A 17,341-nucleotide genomic window follows, 5' to 3' on the forward strand; every position below is an offset into this window, starting at 1 on the left:
TTTAAACCCATCCTTGCAATTGAAGTGACTGCCCTGTCAGTATATTTAAATTAAACAGGGTTTTTAAAAAACAAAATAAAAAGAAAAAAAAAAACCCTACTAAGAGGAACTTTATGTCAAGAGACCCGATTTGCAGAGTGACATCTAGGTTAAGAAGAAAATATATGAAAGATCTTTTTTTGTTTCAGACAATTTCAGAGTTGTGAATATTTATACAGGCTTTGTTAGTCATTAATAACTGATATATGCATAAAATAATTGAACTCTTTCAGTCAACAAATAAGAATCTCATGCTGTTTAATTACAGGTATATTTTCCACCCTGTCAACTACTGGTAAATTGGCCTTGTACAAGGAAGACAGAAGCGATAAAACTCCATCAATCCTGACAAGTCTTACCGGTGGGTAGAGTGAAATTAGAAAGATAACACCACCTGCGTTTGACTTTCCAGTCATCTCCCCGATGATGTAAATGTATATTATTGAAGTGACTGACATGCGAGTATCATTAATGTCAATTATTCCTGTTCTCCTTGGGAATAAATTACTATTTGAACTTTTCTCTTCCTAAATATATTAGCACGATGGGATTTGAAGGACTACAAATGGAACACCGCTTCGAAGGATCCCGTAAAGGCTGGCACCTTCCCCGTAACATCTCAGTGTTCCCATTATAAAAATGTCATCGCTAAAGACACAAGTGAAAACGAATCTCTGAAGGAAGGCCTGTCATAAAATACAACGGGATACTTCACTGGCACGTACTGTTCCACCGAGGCTTCGGGCACTCGGAGAACCTCACTTGGCACGTTTTTGCTGCCCCCGCCTGCTGTAGCGTCTGTCTTGCCTCCCCCTTCGATGCTCTGTGTGCCACTGAGCAGAGAGCTGAAGCTCTCTCCCTCACCATATCCCACATCATCCACTCTTCAGGTAAATACCTGTGGGATTTTCCAAAGAGAAATTGGAACCAAATTCACACCCTGGTTATATCGATGTGATTGGCGTAACATCCATAAACTCAGTGGCATGCACCCATTACTGACCGCAATCAGACCTGGATGAAGAGCGTGCTGGTTTAAGGCTGTTCGGGCGTATCTTGGTTGCTTCAGTCTTTTTAGAATCAGTTTAGCGACCGCTGCTCATTTAGGGGCAGAAGTAAAATTGGAGAACTTATAACTGTTATCAATTTCTTTTTTTTTTTTTTTCTATTTCTCAATCTTTTATTTCTCATTTATTAAGGGCTAGATTGTGATGGAGCTCCCATCTGATATTCTTGCCTTGGAGGGTTTAAGGATGGGAAGGCAGGGAGGGCATGGAGGGCACTATTTTCTCTGTGATCTCCTCTCTCTGCAATTGTGTTTTCGACACTGAGTTTTCAGGTAGAAGGCAAAACCCACAGCTGCAGATGGTTTTAGTCCCATGGCTGCAGAGATAACATTCAAAATCTGAACCCGTGAAGTGATATCTGCCTCAATACATACGTGAATTGATGCAGCACCTCCAAAAACGATGACCCAACTCCAACTGGGGCAACCACGCAATTTGGCGTTTTCGTAAGGAAGTCACCACTCACTTGCAGGGAAGTACCTGCCACTCAGTACCATGTCCTTCACCTGCTGGGACCTGCTAATGGGCTTTCCTATCAAAAGGCAGTTAATGGGATTACAGTGTCAGCTCCTTATCTGCTTCCAGGGTGCCAGGGAAAGCCAGGGATGGAGATGAGATGGCAGTCCCCAAGCGCAGGCTGGCAAGCCGGCTTTCCTGCGCCACGGCCCAGTGATTAATGGTCTGCTGGTGATTTCCTTTGTTTTTAGATGGCTTTTGCTGACAAAAGGCTGACCTGTGCCATCTTAAAAATAAATCACTGCTTTTTGAGATGGTTTGGTTTTCATACCAGTCCCTTCTGTGGGAGATGGCTTCTGGCATAGGATATTCTCTAGTCCAACTTGGGGAAAATGCGTATTGTCCTAAACAATAATGCACCGTTTGCTCTTTTGGAGATAAACCATACGTTACAGGCCACATGTAAAATTTTCTCAAAACTTGGATATAGAATCATAGAATCGTTTTGGTTGGAAGAGACCTTTAAGATCATCAAGTCCAACCACTCCTAAATCTCATTAGCTATCTTTTTATTGCCTGCCTACATTTAGGGTGGTGCCAGAGCATGTGAGACTGCACACTACTGTAGAGGAGCACAGCCCTCACATCTCAAAAGGAATTACATCTCTGGAAAGGTGATATTCAGCTCTAGAAGAATCATGCTATAGCGGCATTTTTTTTTCTTTTTTTAAAAAACCAAATTCCTTAAAAATGGAATATTGAAGAATTATCTTGACTTTCAAGGAACAGATTCAGGCAATTTAGAAATTGGTCCCATGCTAGAACATGAAAATACCAAGGCTTTCTGAACATCTCTTATAGCATCTGCTTAGTTGATAACTGCAGAGAACAACCAGGCAATGCTGCATCAACACTCCTTTTTTCATCCATGAGAATTAACAGAGAAATACAAAGTTGCCTGTAATTTACACAAATTCATAGAAACATAGAATAGTTTGGGTTGGAAGAGACCTTTAAAGACCATCTAGTCCAACCCCCCCCCCCCCGCAACAAGCAGGGACATCTTTAACTAGATCAGGTTGCTCCCAGCCCCATCCAACCTGGCCTTGAACACCTCCAGGGATGGGGCACCCACAGCTCCTTGGGGCAACCTGCCCCAGGGGCTCACTACCCTCAAAGTAAAACATTTTTTCCTTATATATAGCCTAAGTCTGCCCTCTTTTACTTTAAAACCATTAGTCCTTGTCCCATCGCAACTGGCCGTGCTAAAATGTCTGTCCCCAGCTCTCCTGTAGCCCCTTTAAGTACTGGAAGACCCCAATAAGGTCTCCCTGGAGCCTTCTCTTCCCCAGGCTGAACATCCCTAACTCTCTCAGCCTGCCCTCCCAGCAGAAGGGCTCCAGCCCTCAGATCATCTTTGTGGCCTCCTGTGGACCCACTCCAACAGGTCCATGTCCTTCTTATGCTGGGGCCTCCAGAACTGAAAGCGATATTCCAGGTGGGGTCTCCCCAGAGCGGAGCAGAGGGGCAGAGTCTCCTCCCTCGCCCTGCTGGCCATGCTTCTTTTGATGCAGCCCAGGATGCGGGTGGCACACATTGCCGGCTTATGTCCAGCTTTTCATCCACCAACACCCCCAAGTCCTTCTTGGCAGGGGAATCTCAATCCCTCCATCCCCCTGCCTGTATTGATACCGGGGACCACCCTGACCCGGGAGCAGAACCCTGCACTTGGCCTTCTTGAACCTCAGGAGGTTCACAGGGACCCAGCCCTCCAGCCTGTCCAGGTCCCTCTTGATGGCATCCCGGCCCTCAGGCATGTCAACTGCACCACCCAGCTTGGTGTTGTCTGCAAACTTGCTGAGGGTGCACTCGGTATCACTGTTGATGTCATTGATGAAGATATTGAACAATACTGGTCCTAATACGGACCCCATATTTGGTGAAGCATAAAGTTAGCAGGTAACTTACGACAGCTCGGACCCCGTACTGTTTTTCCACTTTGTCTTTCAGCTGCCTGAAGCAAGCTTCCATCCGCTCGTGGAAGGGCCTCAGCGCCTCCGTCACCTTCTCCCCGTGAATCCGGATGCCTTCCGCCAGGAACGGGATCTGGAAAGCAGAGTTACGCGGCTTCAGTCTGCCCAGTCCTTCCGACGCGAAGGGTTAGGGCAAGACTCCCACATACGTTGCAAGAGGAGTGAAAGATCTTAATAATAATAATAATAATAATAATAATAATAATATAATCATCATCATCATTCATTGCATATGAAGCACAACATAGTAAAAAAGGATCTAAAAATCTGTTGTACAATATTTCCTTTTTTCTCTGTAAACCAAAGTCCTTTAAAATTAAACCACCCATAGTTCTGCCCAGTAGTCATACACTGGAGGTACAGCTGAATTTATCAGATAGCACAAATATTCCTGCGATGTTATATTCACTGCCCCCCATACACACTGTACTTTAAAATGGTAAACTGATGAATGACGACTCTCGCACCCGGTTATTAATATCAGCCCTTTCCCACTTCCATGAGAATACAACCTTGAAGGAGAAAATACTTTTATGCTTTCTTTAATAAATGCTATTTCTAAAACTGCAAAGGAGCCACATCCGTGGACACGTATATATTGCAGAGCAATATTTATTAATAAAACATATAGTTTTATATACTACACATTTCTCCTTAGAAAAAAGATTTTATTTTCTTTGGGAACAAAACAGAAGAGAAAGAAATTTGAATTAATTCTCTTTTGTAACTGAAAATAATCATTTATCTTCAAGGCTCCTGTCACAAGATATCCATGCCAACACAGGATTATATAATTAGTTCATGGTGTGGAGGTGTAGCTGACCTTTTAAAATGTTTTAAGAGAGACATTTTCATTCCCACAGCTATCCAGACACGCCATTAGAGTTTTCTACCTCCAGCTTAGGAAAAATATTTCCTCTTCCAGGTCCGTTTCAGCCCACACAGTGCTCTGATTCGAACTTAGATATTCTCTGCAGCAATCAAGTTAAGAGGCTTCTTCTTAATAATTCATAATTAAATCATAATACTGATTAAAAACAGATTTTTCTAATAAGACTGAGCAGCAATCAGAAGGAGTAGTTTTATTAGTAAGGAGAATAATAAATACACATGAATTACAGGTGAACAAACTCAAGAAATCTTTTCAAGATGAGTCTCTGTGATTTGGCACTATTTAAATGGACACAGTTTATTCTCCTAAAAGTCTACAAAGAGAAGTAAGAATAGCGACAATTTTTTTTACTGTACCCACTTCTATGTATAGCCAAATGGATTTGTACTCTCAAAAATTAAACGCTAAAATCAGAAAATTTCCCTCTTCTGAGTAAGTAAATGAGTTTCCAAATTTTCATAATTATCAGGCCACACTCTGACCCTCCTATTTTGCAGGGATAAGTGGTCACTTGGCTCATTTATTCAAAAGAACCTGCTGACTTTTAAATGGATTCTTTTAAAAAATTCAAATTACGGAGGTGAAGTACAGGTGGGGCCTGAAGCTTCAGCTCTGAGATAATTTTTACAAGCTGAAAATACACTAACGAGCCTGTCCGAGGGAGCAGATCTCTCCAATTTAGAAAATTAAGCAGTATGACATATATGACGTTTTTTGGAGGGACGTGTCCCAGTCAGGAAAAGAAAATGTAGGTGCTTCCTTCTGCGCCCCAGATAGAAGGTGCTCAGGAGGGTTTCACTGTTGGTATACACCTCAGGTACACACCAGGCGTATACAGCCAGCCGGGGAGAGCTTCTGGCGCTTGGAGAAGCAAAATGGTAGAAGGGTTGGTGGGGAGACCTGCTGGAGCGAGTGTTGGGTGGGTTGGGAAGACATGAGCAGCTAAAGGCTGGTGGCCGCCTGGTACAGGAACTGCGGAGTCAAGAGGTCGAGGAACAGGCAAGAGAAGGCATCAACTATAAGGGAACGAAAGACGACTGGAAACCACAGAAGAAGAAGAAGGAAAGGTTTGTTTTTCCTCAAGAGAAGCTGAATTTAATAAACTTCCCGTGGCTTTGCTACAGCACTTGTGTGAGGTTTCTGAGCCGGGCTATTTGGTCCAAGACCACTTACCCTTTAAACATTTATCAAGTACAGAAAGAAAGTACATTCGGACTGTTTTACCCTTTCTGCTTCACCTTCTTCTACCAACTTCAAAATTCTGCCTACGTCTCCTTTCCAGACACTGAGACAAGGAAATCTGACACCGAATTTTAAATCCAAATTTCAAACCCGAATTTTAAACCTTTCTAGAATACGGAGACAGAGGCAGAATTTTGCCATGTTCACGCTATTGCCAATTCATTTGCCTTTGGAGCAACGGATGGGTTTGCTCATGGCTTTATTTCAAAAGACCTTACAGGGCACCCTCACCTTTGGAGAGGTGAACGAAAAAGTAAAGGTAACATAAGTAGCTGAACTAGAAGCAAATGAGCTGCATGTGAAAGAAAACCAGCCCAAGATAGCACTTATTCCATTACTCTTTGTTGTTTTAAAAATTTTATAAAGTTCCACTGCAACTTAAAATTATTCCCTGATTATTTTTTTTTTTTAATTTTTTTAAAGATCTCGATCTGCTTGGCTGAAAAGAATGAAAAAGCTACATACATTTGAATTAGTAAAATTAATATAAAATCTTAAATCCTAAAAGAAAATCTTTCATAACAACGGTATCATAAAATATAATTGTAAAAACTTGGTTTTGTGTGCTACAATTCTTTCATCTATGTAGAAGCAGCACAAGATTTTTACGTGACATACTAGTTTTGGTATGCTGTAACCACATTCGCTAAATGCAGAATGACTAATGTCATCAATCATTCATCTCATTACCATCATTTCAATCAATCATTTCATTATCTTCGTGTTAAAATAAAAGATCAGCTTGAAATGTCGTAGTTGCATGGAAACATTTTTTTTTTTCAAAGTTGAAAAAGCGCTAAGATGGACAAAAATGGAGAGTGCTTTACTCATGATGTTTATCTGAAAAAGTAATGGACAGAAAAAACCCCGTGTAATTAAAGTTCGTGGGAATTATAAAAGGACAATATCCTAAAGAGCATGAGTTCCAGAGCACAACAGAGACAAAGGTAAGGTAAAGGGATAGAAAAAAATTAAATTTAACTAGTCAGGTGATAATATGATTGTCAGGCTCCTATTTCATAAATCCAGATTGATTTACACAGCATAAAGAAAATCTCCGCGTGATCACAAAACTCCAAGCCCCGCATTATTGAAAAATGAAAACTCATTTTGGCTTTCAATCACTGTCAAGGCGGCGATGAATTCCGAGCCCTGCCTCTCCTCGGGAAGTTTCCTAACGACTCCCCCTCCTGACACCAGCCGAGATCCGGCACCAGCTCTCGCCCCACTCCCACCTCCTCGCACGGAGTGCGTTCTGAAAACTGCAGTAATTTGAGAGGAGGTTTAACTTTTAGGATACGCTAAATGTGTATCAGACGTCTAAGGTAATTTAAAAGCACTGATTTCCACCGTGAAATGGCTAGACCTCTTAGTGAAAAGAATTTTCAGACATAAAAATAGGTTTTGATCCCTTTTCTCTATTTTTTCTGCTTTCTGTTGTTTCGGAACTACAATACTGATGGGAAATTACGTATTTAAAACCACCGAATAATTAAAATACAATGTGATCAGCTGCCACACATATTTTCAAATAGTAGTATTATTTTAATACACAAATGTCACCAAAGTGAATCTTTGCTGAGGAAAAGTCTGTTTGTAATTCATTTGAAGTATCGCTATCAGAGGCAAAGACAGAGAGCTGACACGAAGTCAGTCTTCTGGGATCAAATTATTTTCCTCTATAAAACTTAAAGCTCCTAAAATCTAATCTTCTGTAAAAGTTCACAGTAAATAAATAAATAAATAAATCCATACATAATTTTTTTTCAGACCCAAAGAGTTTTTATTCAGTGATAGTTTTATGGTCTTCAGAGGATTTTTTTTGTTTTCTGAATTCTGTATCTTTGGTTCCACTACCTCTAAGATTGAAACCTATAGAAATGTAAATTATTCCCTTTATAATAAAGACAAAATTGAATATAAAAAGGCCATGAGTCACTTTCTTCTTCTGCGGGAAAAACACTTCCCATCATATTGGTATTTTTTCAGTTATCATAAAATTATCTTGAGACCATTGGAAAATGTCCAGTATATGATATGAAACAAGTCTGGAATTGTTTCTTCTTGGCCCTGAAAAATATTCTTTGGTACACGTAAACACAATTCTTCATGCAAAAGAGGGTTCCTGCTTTGTCTCCGGCACAGGGATGGGAACATGGCTTCCGTTCCCGGTCCAGGAAATACTTCCCCTGTGGTCTTACATTTACATGATTTCGGCTCTAATATTTCATCATAAATATACCGGGTAATCTCACACGCTTCATGAATCACTAATGTTTCTCTACCATGTTAAGTTATACAGCAAATGAAGCAAAGGTTTCACAGTGATGAATTTACTAAATATTTTGCATGCAGGTGAATTTTTGCAACTCTCACATTTAATATTCTGTGCTAAGGGGTACTATAAGTATATACAGAAAGTTTAATAAATGGAAAATGTGGTTTGAAGAAAAACGTAAGTATGTGAAGAAATACTGTCCCAGTGCACGCAGGCAGGAGGAGGGTTCAGGGTTGAGCATTTCATCCTACTGTCCGACGAGAATTTCTGAAATCAGCCTTAGAGAATTAAAACGCCAAAGTAAATTGCCACTACTACTAACCAACATTATTACAAAATATTTTCTCATTTGATACAGATGGGATATTGTCACTGTATTATGGTTACCAAAGGAAAAAAAAAAAAAAAGAGGTCGCTCACGTTTGTTCCTTGCGGGTTTATCAAATGACAAATGATGTCAGATTTGAAAAGATGAACTTTAGCTCAAGTTCCAGGACAGTTTTAAATGGCAAAGAAGTGTATGCAGGGTGAATAGCTTAACGTCTGAATCTTCGCAAAAGTGACACTAAACTGCCTTTGTGCAGCAGTTGGCCCCAACCAGCCCGACTTAAAATTTTTTACCTGCCAAGCGATCAGATCCTTCAGTTTTTCGATCTTGTCATGATCTTCTGGATGCTCGTGCATGTATTTTTCAGTAAAAAAAGCCTAGGCAAGAGAGAGAAACGAGCAGTTATTTGAGAAAATGAATGGACATCTACCATGGAAGAATTACCTACAGCGAAGATCAATGAATCAACCCCAAAATTCTGCAAAATAGAAGTAATGGCTACAAATACAAATGTAAGTCTAGGAAAGGTATATTGAATTTAACAATGTTTTAAGATTAAGACATCAATCTTTCGTAAGTGGGCAGATGAGCACATGGTGATCAAGACCAAATCTCACGGGCAACCCTGCAGAGGACTTGGCACATCTCGGAAACGTCTTTCTTGCAGCTCCCAGGACACAAGAAATTTTGGTAGATGAAATGAGTGACAGTCACAGAAGGACATAAACGGAGGGATACAGCGACATGGCAGTCAGCGTGTACCTTCTCCGTTTATGGCACAAAATGCGTGTTGCCTGTCTGTGCTAGCTTAATATGATTAATATTCACAACGTAAATAACGGATTGTGTTTACAGTTCCCCGATGTTAATATCTTATCCCATATAACTTTAAAAGTTAACGTTGTAAACGTGCATTATTAGATGATTTAGACATTTGATGAATCCTTTAAAACCTCAGGCACTTGAAAGCAAAGGTGAGAATCGCAGTCGGTTACTTCAGTCACTGAAGTTCACCCACAAATTCCTGCTTCAGCTCCCATGTCCAAGCGCATGAGAGCACACGCTGGGAATGCCACCAGCATCCGAGAGACTCTCAGTAGCAATTGTCCACCACGTCCCTACAGTAGTAGTTTTGCTGCTAAACGCGCCGACTCTTACGGCAAAAAGGCAAAAAAGTATCCATAAATATCAGGAAGACATTAAAAAAGGCAAGCGTTAAGCAACGTTCTGCCAAGCACCTATGGGTGGAGACTCGCGTGGTGGTCACACACAAACACCCCCCCAGGTCCTGCCGCGCTCCAGGAGAGGCCGCGCTGAAGAGGTGAGGCACCGCACGGCAGAGAATTTTGACGTTACCTTCTCATAGTTTGCGAACCCTCCCATGACCGCAGGATCCACAATGCCGTTAAGAAGCATGGAGAGAGGGTTAATGGGCAGATTTGGATCATTTAAATGCTGTTGAACCATATTGTTGATCTTATCATTTGTTAGCTGCATGGTTTCTATTGCATTTTCCAGTGGACTAATTTCAACCTGAAATAAAAACAAAAGGCAGTTTTAATCAAGGAGCAGAGTTTTTAACCTGCCACACAACTGGCCAACCACCAAACCACCACAGGAGAAACATTTCAGGGATTTCAGAACAAAAGGTATTTTAACCAATGATTAATGCTTGCGGATTGATGAGAAGCTCAACACGAGCCGGCAAAGCGCGATCGCAGCCCAGAAGGTCGATCGCATCCTGGGCTGCAGCAGCAGAAGTGTGGCCAGCAGGGCGAGGGGGGGATTGTGCCCCTCTGCTCTGCTCTGGGGAGACCACTTGGAGTACTGCGTCCAGTTCTGGAGCCCCCAACATGGGAAAGACATGGACCTGTTGGAATGGGGCCAGGGGAGGCCCCGGAGATGCTGGGAGGGCTGGAGCCCCTCTGCTGGGAGGACAGGCTGGGAGAGGTGGGGGGGTCAGCCTGGGGAAGAGAAGGCTCCGGGGAGACGTTATTGCCACCTTCAGTCCCTAAAGAGGCTCCAGGAGAGCTGGGAGGGACTTTTTACAAGGGCATGCAGTGATAGGACGAGGGGGAATGGCTTCAAACTGGAAGAGGGGAGATTTAGATGAGATATGAGGAAGAAATGTTTCCCTGTGCGGGCGGTGAGCCCCTGGCGCAGGGTGCCCCGAGGAGCTGTGGCTGCCCCATCCCTGGAGGTGGTCAAGGCCGGGTTGGACGGGGCTGGGAGCGACCTGGGCTGGGGGGAGGTGGCCCTGCCCAGGGCAGGGGGGTGGCACTGGGTGGACTTCAAGGTCCCTTCCAACCCAAACCAGTCTATGATTAACAGCAAGGGTGGTTTCAGGTGTTTAAGTATTTGGTGTCTATATAGAGCAGTGACCGATATGATCCTCAGTATCGGTGGAGCAAGTTCCATGCACTTCTCTGCTGTAGGAGGGATTACATCTCTGCACAACAGCACAACATTTAGAAAGGCTCTGACAGGAATCACGTGAGGTTTTGGGAGGATTACGGAGAACATCAGAGATTACGAGTCGGTGAGTTTTAGCAGTACAAAGAAGATCCAGCTTAATGTAACAATAAGAAAGAAACGGTAACTTAATGTGGATTTTCCGATGGAAAATGTAATCCTAAGCAGCTCAAAAATCAAGATGTTTTTGCAGTGATTATTTTGGTGTATTTCCAAGGAAATGGACTTTAATATGTTGAAGAGACGACTTCTAAGCTATCTGCCGTGCTTTTTCCCATAAGGTCGTCTTTTCTACATCTGAATGTTGATAACTGAAGGAAGAAATTTTCTTCCTCCCATCGCCCGGGCTTTAATGAAGGAGCTCCTCAGATGTCTTTATGGGGTGAATTAGCTCTTATACTGGGCTTCATTTTAATTGACTCATCTCCAACTATTATTTATGACCAGATACTGTGTCTTTCGGAATGGCAGTTGCTCACATTGAAAAAAACAGTATTAAAATATTTTCGATATTGCTAAAATATGTACATTTAGTGAATGGGCTAAAAATTACTGACTTGCAGCAACCCAGAGTGTAGAGAGTCCTCACTGGAAGACACAGCCTCCTTACTTTTAAAAAAATGATGCGGTAGGAGCAGAAAAGGAAGGTTAATTGAGGCCTGTGAGGAAAATGCAAGTGTATATTTGATTACAGCCTAATTTGCATAAACGCTACATAAACAAAGCAGCACTTCTACCTGGCGATCAGTTGCTTACCATGTTTCTGAGAACCACTTATAATCAAATCTCTTTAGTTGTTACTCTTGCACTTGCCACCTGATTACATCAAGGATGTTTTAATTAGCATTTTAAAAAGTACGCCTGGCGAATTATCCCGGGAGGCAGGGAAGGAGGGCGACGCTTCTGCTGCGGCCGCGGAGCAGCCCCGGCTCAGACGGACAGGCGACGGCCGCCCTTCAGAGCCCAAATCCGCTACGAGGGAAACTGGGACTGGCGTAGTTCGACCGCGTTCGACATCTGATTCGGCAGGAACTGCTGCAAACGTCGTCTGCTAAATTTAGGATTCCATCATTTGTATTAATGGGCTTATTACGAAGCAATAATTTGTTGATGAACCATTGCTTTTAAAGCTCTTGAATATCTACCGAAATTAGCACTCATTGAGCTGGCAGACGTCTTTTTTGACTTTTCTGTATCAGCAATCACGGCTTGCTTTCTCGTTCGCCTCTCTTTTACTACTCTTATAATCCTCCCTCTAATTTTTTAAAAGCAGATAGAGAATTGCGGTTCCCGTCCCACTACTACAAAGTCGGCTTTGAATTTTATGGAGAGCTATTTATTAAAAATATCTCTACTTGTAAATTGTGAGCCTTGTTCCAAGTAGCTTGCTAACTCTGGACGCCACACAATCTATTCAGGGCAAAAAGGAACGATGGACTCCTGCTACGCTTGCAACACTAAACAATTACACATCAAACCAAAACAGAGATTAGGAGTTGCACTTTTTCAAAACCAAGTGCCATTCAAAATCCAGTTTCTAATTCGCTGGTTATGGGCGCAGCAAATCCTTCCCCTACAACTACCTGTGTCCAGCTAAAAGAAATCAGGTGCGGAATAACGAATGCGTACAACAAATCCCTTGCAGATAATGAGCGGAGTGAAAAGGTTCAGGTAAAAGTACTCAGAAGGAATTCAAAAAGCAAATAGATTTAAGGAAATTATGCATGTTCCTATGGGTTACGTAAGATAAGACACCGCATTTATTAAATTACTCAGTCCTCTCCCAGCACTGGTTTCATATGATCTCACCTCTTCCTTTAAAGATATTCTAGTTCCATCAATAAAATATGAAATGTGTGGAGCTACTTTAATTCATCGTGTTTAGTAAAACATCGATACTATCTGTATCCTTAATCAAAATTTAGCATTACAGGGATGTAAACCTCGTGATGGCGCTTCCAGCATTTTAGCCGACAGGAATCTTGACGAAAGTCAATACCGATTTTGTAGCAAGTACGCCGGAGCGAGGGCGAAAGTTATCCGTTGCCGTCTTCCCACATACTATTAAGTTCCATTCTGGTATCGTTTTCCAGCTACGTGACTAATATAATCCTTACTTACAAAAAGCTTATAGAAAGCGCTCTCCCAGGATTTACGCACGTTTCCACGCCAAGCACAGCGTTGAAGGCGCGTGTGTACAAACTGCCTGCACAAAGCAGCCTCTCTCTCAACTCCTCTCTGCTCTTAACTCCTACGGCAAAGAGACTTTCATCAGATTTGCCAGGCTTTATAAACAACGCTTTCTGCAATCATGAAGATGAATACAATCTTTGCTATCGGGATTATATTGAAAATACAAAATTCATTAAAATTTCAATGTGTTTTATTCAGCTGCCTGTTACTGTCAAACATCACATTCATATTCTGTTACTATAGATACCATAGTAATTTTCTGCATTGCTTCTGTTCATCGAAATACAACTGTCCAACATAACCTCAATGGAGCAATGAAAAAGGTTTTAATTAATCATATGCAAATTGTTCTTTTCCTTTAAAAATAAGCCTCGCAAGAGAGATTTAAAAACCGCAGTAACAATGTTTTTATTGCCACTTAAAAATTACAGCTGCGTAAGAATAATTTAATCTTAAAGGCGTTTAATGGATATGTCTTATCTAAACAGTCTAAATGGCAGAGCAGAGAAATACGTAATTTGGAGTTACTCTGTGAGGTTGCAGGGGTATATTTTGGCTAACTATGGAGAAGAAAGAAAAACAACCTTTCATCACAAAGGCTAAGTAGAGAAGAGACGCAGACACATACAACGCATTCCTTTTATGGTATATTTTGAGTAAATTACAATTAAAATACCCAAATCCTCTTATGCAAAATTCAATCTGATGTAGCAGGGTTCCCCTACACCACCTCTTCGTTTTAGGGACGTGCCACGGGCCGCAATGGCTCACCTACCGAAAGCCACAAATACTTTATAAAAGCGCTTCAAGCACTCGATCGGACCTTGCCCTAAAGGGCTGGAAGAGCCAGCCGGCACCTCCCCTCCCTCGGGAGTGGAAAAGCATCGCTGGAGTCGCCCTCAGTCAATAATCAGCATTCTCAGCAAGCACGTCCCCTCGTCTCAGGACGCCAGATACAGCCCCATTGATCGCTTGTTCACGGGACTGAAGCGCCGCCATACAGAAATATAAATGCTCCCTGGCTGCATAAGAGCCCCATCTTTTTATGCAATCTCAATAAAGCCAAATTGATCTTACCATGAAAACTGATTTGACTTCAAACCACCTCAGAATCCCGGGTAATTTATACGCCGTCACATAGATGGTTCTCTCAATCCACATATTCTGCAAATACAACATAAACAGCGCCTTATCAGATTGAGAGCTCTTTTATCTTAAGCAAAGCCTTAAAACATTAGCGTCGGGAAAAGGAATGGCAGTACCACAGACATTATGAATCCAGGGGGAAATTTCAACCGGTATCTGCTTGGGGAGATGATGGAGCGGCGCCGATTTAAATCTGATACGTGATTTAGTAGAGAACAGCTGCTCTCCTGCCAAAGGAGAACACCAGGTAGAAGATCCACTGGTTGTACTGGACTGTCATCTATCCCACGAGAGCTTTGGAGGACCACCCTCCACAAAACGACAACATCTTGCTCGAGGGAAAGCTTCTCCCCCTGGGAGGGTCGAGGAGTGGAGGGACGGGTTCCCGGGGAGGCTGCGCCATCCCCGTCGGCGGAGGTTTCAAGACCTGAATGGGGAAAGCCCCGAGCAGCCGGGTCCGAGCCCGGAGCTGGCCCTACCGGGGACAGGGTTGGACGTGAGCCCTCCCGAGGTCCCCACCTGGATTTGCGATCCTGTGGTTTCACCTGAGCTGTGAACTGCAGCATCTCCCTGCGGTAACATCCCCCCGCTGGTCTGGATTTAAGGATACGCGGTTTAACATCTCTGCCTTCCCGTGCGTGAAGTGGTTCATAACCAACGTCAAAGACACCTCTTGATCTGATTTTGTTCGAACCAGTATGTGTTCGTAGTTCATCTTATTTATTGTGAGGCTTTTTTTTTTTAAAACAGAATGGTTTACTCCATCCCCCATTAACAGAGGAAGAGCTTTCAAAGTGATTTAGATATACCTATTTTTTTTTTCTCTTTACCCAAACCATATTGTTAACTCCAGTGCTCTCTAGCATTACCGTTTCAGACAGAGAGGGTTCCCTGCCTCCTCAGCCGAACCCACGTAGATTAGCAAATTAGCAATTTTTGATATAAGAACCACCACAAGAAGCCAGAGATGCTAAAGGAGTCTCCAAACGAATACCCAGTCTTAGCTGTAGGAAACCAAATACTCAGTATTTACTGGCACATTGACCAGAGCCTGCTACTGCACACAAACCCAAGTTATTCACTCAAGAAATGATGCATTAATTTATTACTTTAATTACTACTTTACTACTAACTGCGTCCACTAGAAGCCCTGTGAATAAAATGGTGTCTATAAAAAAAAGGCAATCAACTTGATGTAACCTGTTGTAAACGTTTTGATGAATACAAGCTGTGCTCAAAGGGAGTTTTATTGACCAGTACGTGAAACATATGGTTTAGTAAAAAAAAAAAAAAAAAAAGGTAAAAAAAAAGAAGGTGTAAAAAAAAAAAGGTTTTTCAAAGATGCCTGACTAGGATCTTCATGGCAAGATAAGTATTGGCAAGAGACATCAATCTTTTCAGGTATAACCACATAAACTTCTTTCTTAAAATAGTTGGGTTTTAACAAAATAAAGACAGCTTTGTCCATTTTTTCTACTGGTATAAACCAGAACACGGTAGATTCGTTTAACTGAATCTCTATGTAAAATAATCACATTTATAATTAGGATTTATTTTTCAACAACCAAAACATACCGACTCAGATTCTCAAAATGAAGGGGAATAAACAAGCAAACCCCTAAAGTACTCTATTTTCTTTTCTTTTCTTTTTTTTTTTTACCGCAAATTCGTTGTCCGGGTTTTTCTCTCCTTTACGAACAGGACGTGAATACTCAAACCGTTGGACTTCATTCACCCTGTAGAAACTGGAAAAAGGGAAAAGCACAATCAAAACCAAACACCATCTGTTTAGGAATTGCTGCTAAACTCCAGTACTAGAAAATAAGTTTATGCATAACCATAAAATACTTATGGGATCGCTGTTTTCCAGTGGGTTGGACAGAATCTCTGCTAATACTAAGACTCGCCGTGGAATGGCCTCGCCACTACTTCCCTCCTTGGCTGCGTACAGATTTGTTATACAACAACAAGAACTTGTTTAGGTGTTATAAAGGAGACTGACAAAATCGCAAAACCAACCCAAACTCACCTCACGATCTGTTCTGACACTGGCCTGTGAAATTTAGACGGTAAATCCAGTTTTGGCTTTACAGTAAAGCACTGAATATCTGAATTCCGGGGTTAAGAACTGAAAAGCGAATTTCAATCACAGAGAACAGGCAGCTCAAGGGGAAGGCGAAGAAAGGACGGAGCAACAAAATTCACGTTTTACACCCATAAAGGCAGAAGTGCAGTAGCCTCCTGCTCGCGTCGGCCATAAATCCTCGATCTGTGCAGCTGCAGGAGCTGCTCCGCGACTGAAGGATACACTGTGCGGAGGAGTTTTTAATGTCATCGCCCGGCGGAGACGTCGTTTTCATTTTTTCTGCGTTTGGAAACTGAGTCAGTAACCTCGCTTCGAAGTCTTCCCGGCGTTCATACTCCTTTCCCCGGTAAATGAAGACTTTGTTCTGGAAACAAATTGAGAGGGGAAAACGTAATCCCAGTAACAAACTGGGACCTCAGAAGCGTCGACTCCAATGCTGTTAAGTGAGAAATTTTACATTCCCCACACTATGACACAATCAGTAGTTTACAAATATCTTAAGCCTATTCAATAAAGCCCAAACGCATTTCCTTACCTCCGGTTCAGGACTGAGATCACTAAGCCCGCGCTCACCTGTGTACAAACCACGCTAAATTCAACGGGACCCAAATACATGATTTCAAGGATCGATAAAATAGGCACCCGCTGAAAATGTATTAAGACAAATCACGTCCTCTACCAAATCCGAGATCTCCCTCTGTAATCCCTCTCATCCACCTTCCACAGCTAATGGTGTGAATGGATGTAAATAAACAGAATTGGGCTTTTTATACCCAAACATTTATTAAAAGGCTTTGAGGTGAGCAAGCAAGAGTACCAGATAAAACTATAAACAGAAAACAATGCCAATTTTAGGAGGAAGATCCAAAACCACTGACTCTTTCAGAAAGATGGATACACCCTAGACTTCATATTAGTCTATTAGATTTTTGCCGTTGTACAGTTGTCTGCACGCAGCATAACTTTTAAATTAAGTATATTGCATTTCTAAGTATTGGTTTCTTCTTTTAACAATAAAGAAAATCAAGACGTATTTTCTACAGTCCATTTATATACTGAACAAGCACATTAAGTTCTAAAGAAAAATGTAAAAGACGACTTGCATCTTT

General features: G+C 41.9%; 1 protein-coding gene across 1 annotated transcript in view; it reads right to left on the reverse strand.

Annotated features, from left to right (window-relative positions):
- Positions 1-17,341, reverse strand: part of LOC309674360 (dedicator of cytokinesis protein 1) — a 79,687-nt gene that overhangs the window by 26,158 nt on the left and 36,188 nt on the right. The window contains exons 9-15 of the mRNA XM_082486381.1: positions 16,455-16,596; positions 16,176-16,254; positions 15,807-15,891; positions 14,078-14,164; positions 9,692-9,868; positions 8,629-8,712; positions 3,531-3,668 (exon numbers count right to left, since the gene is read on the reverse strand). Coding sequence (XP_082342507.1) covers positions 3,531-3,668; positions 8,629-8,712; positions 9,692-9,868; positions 14,078-14,164; positions 15,807-15,891; positions 16,176-16,254; positions 16,455-16,596 — 792 coding nt within the window. The remainder of the gene's footprint in view (positions 1-3,530; positions 3,669-8,628; positions 8,713-9,691; positions 9,869-14,077; positions 14,165-15,806; positions 15,892-16,175; positions 16,255-16,454; positions 16,597-17,341) is intronic.

The sequence above is a fragment of the Vanellus vanellus genome (assembly GCF_965231255.1).
Source record: "Vanellus vanellus genome assembly, chromosome: 7".
Taxonomy (NCBI): domain Eukaryota; kingdom Metazoa; phylum Chordata; class Aves; order Charadriiformes; family Charadriidae; genus Vanellus; species Vanellus vanellus.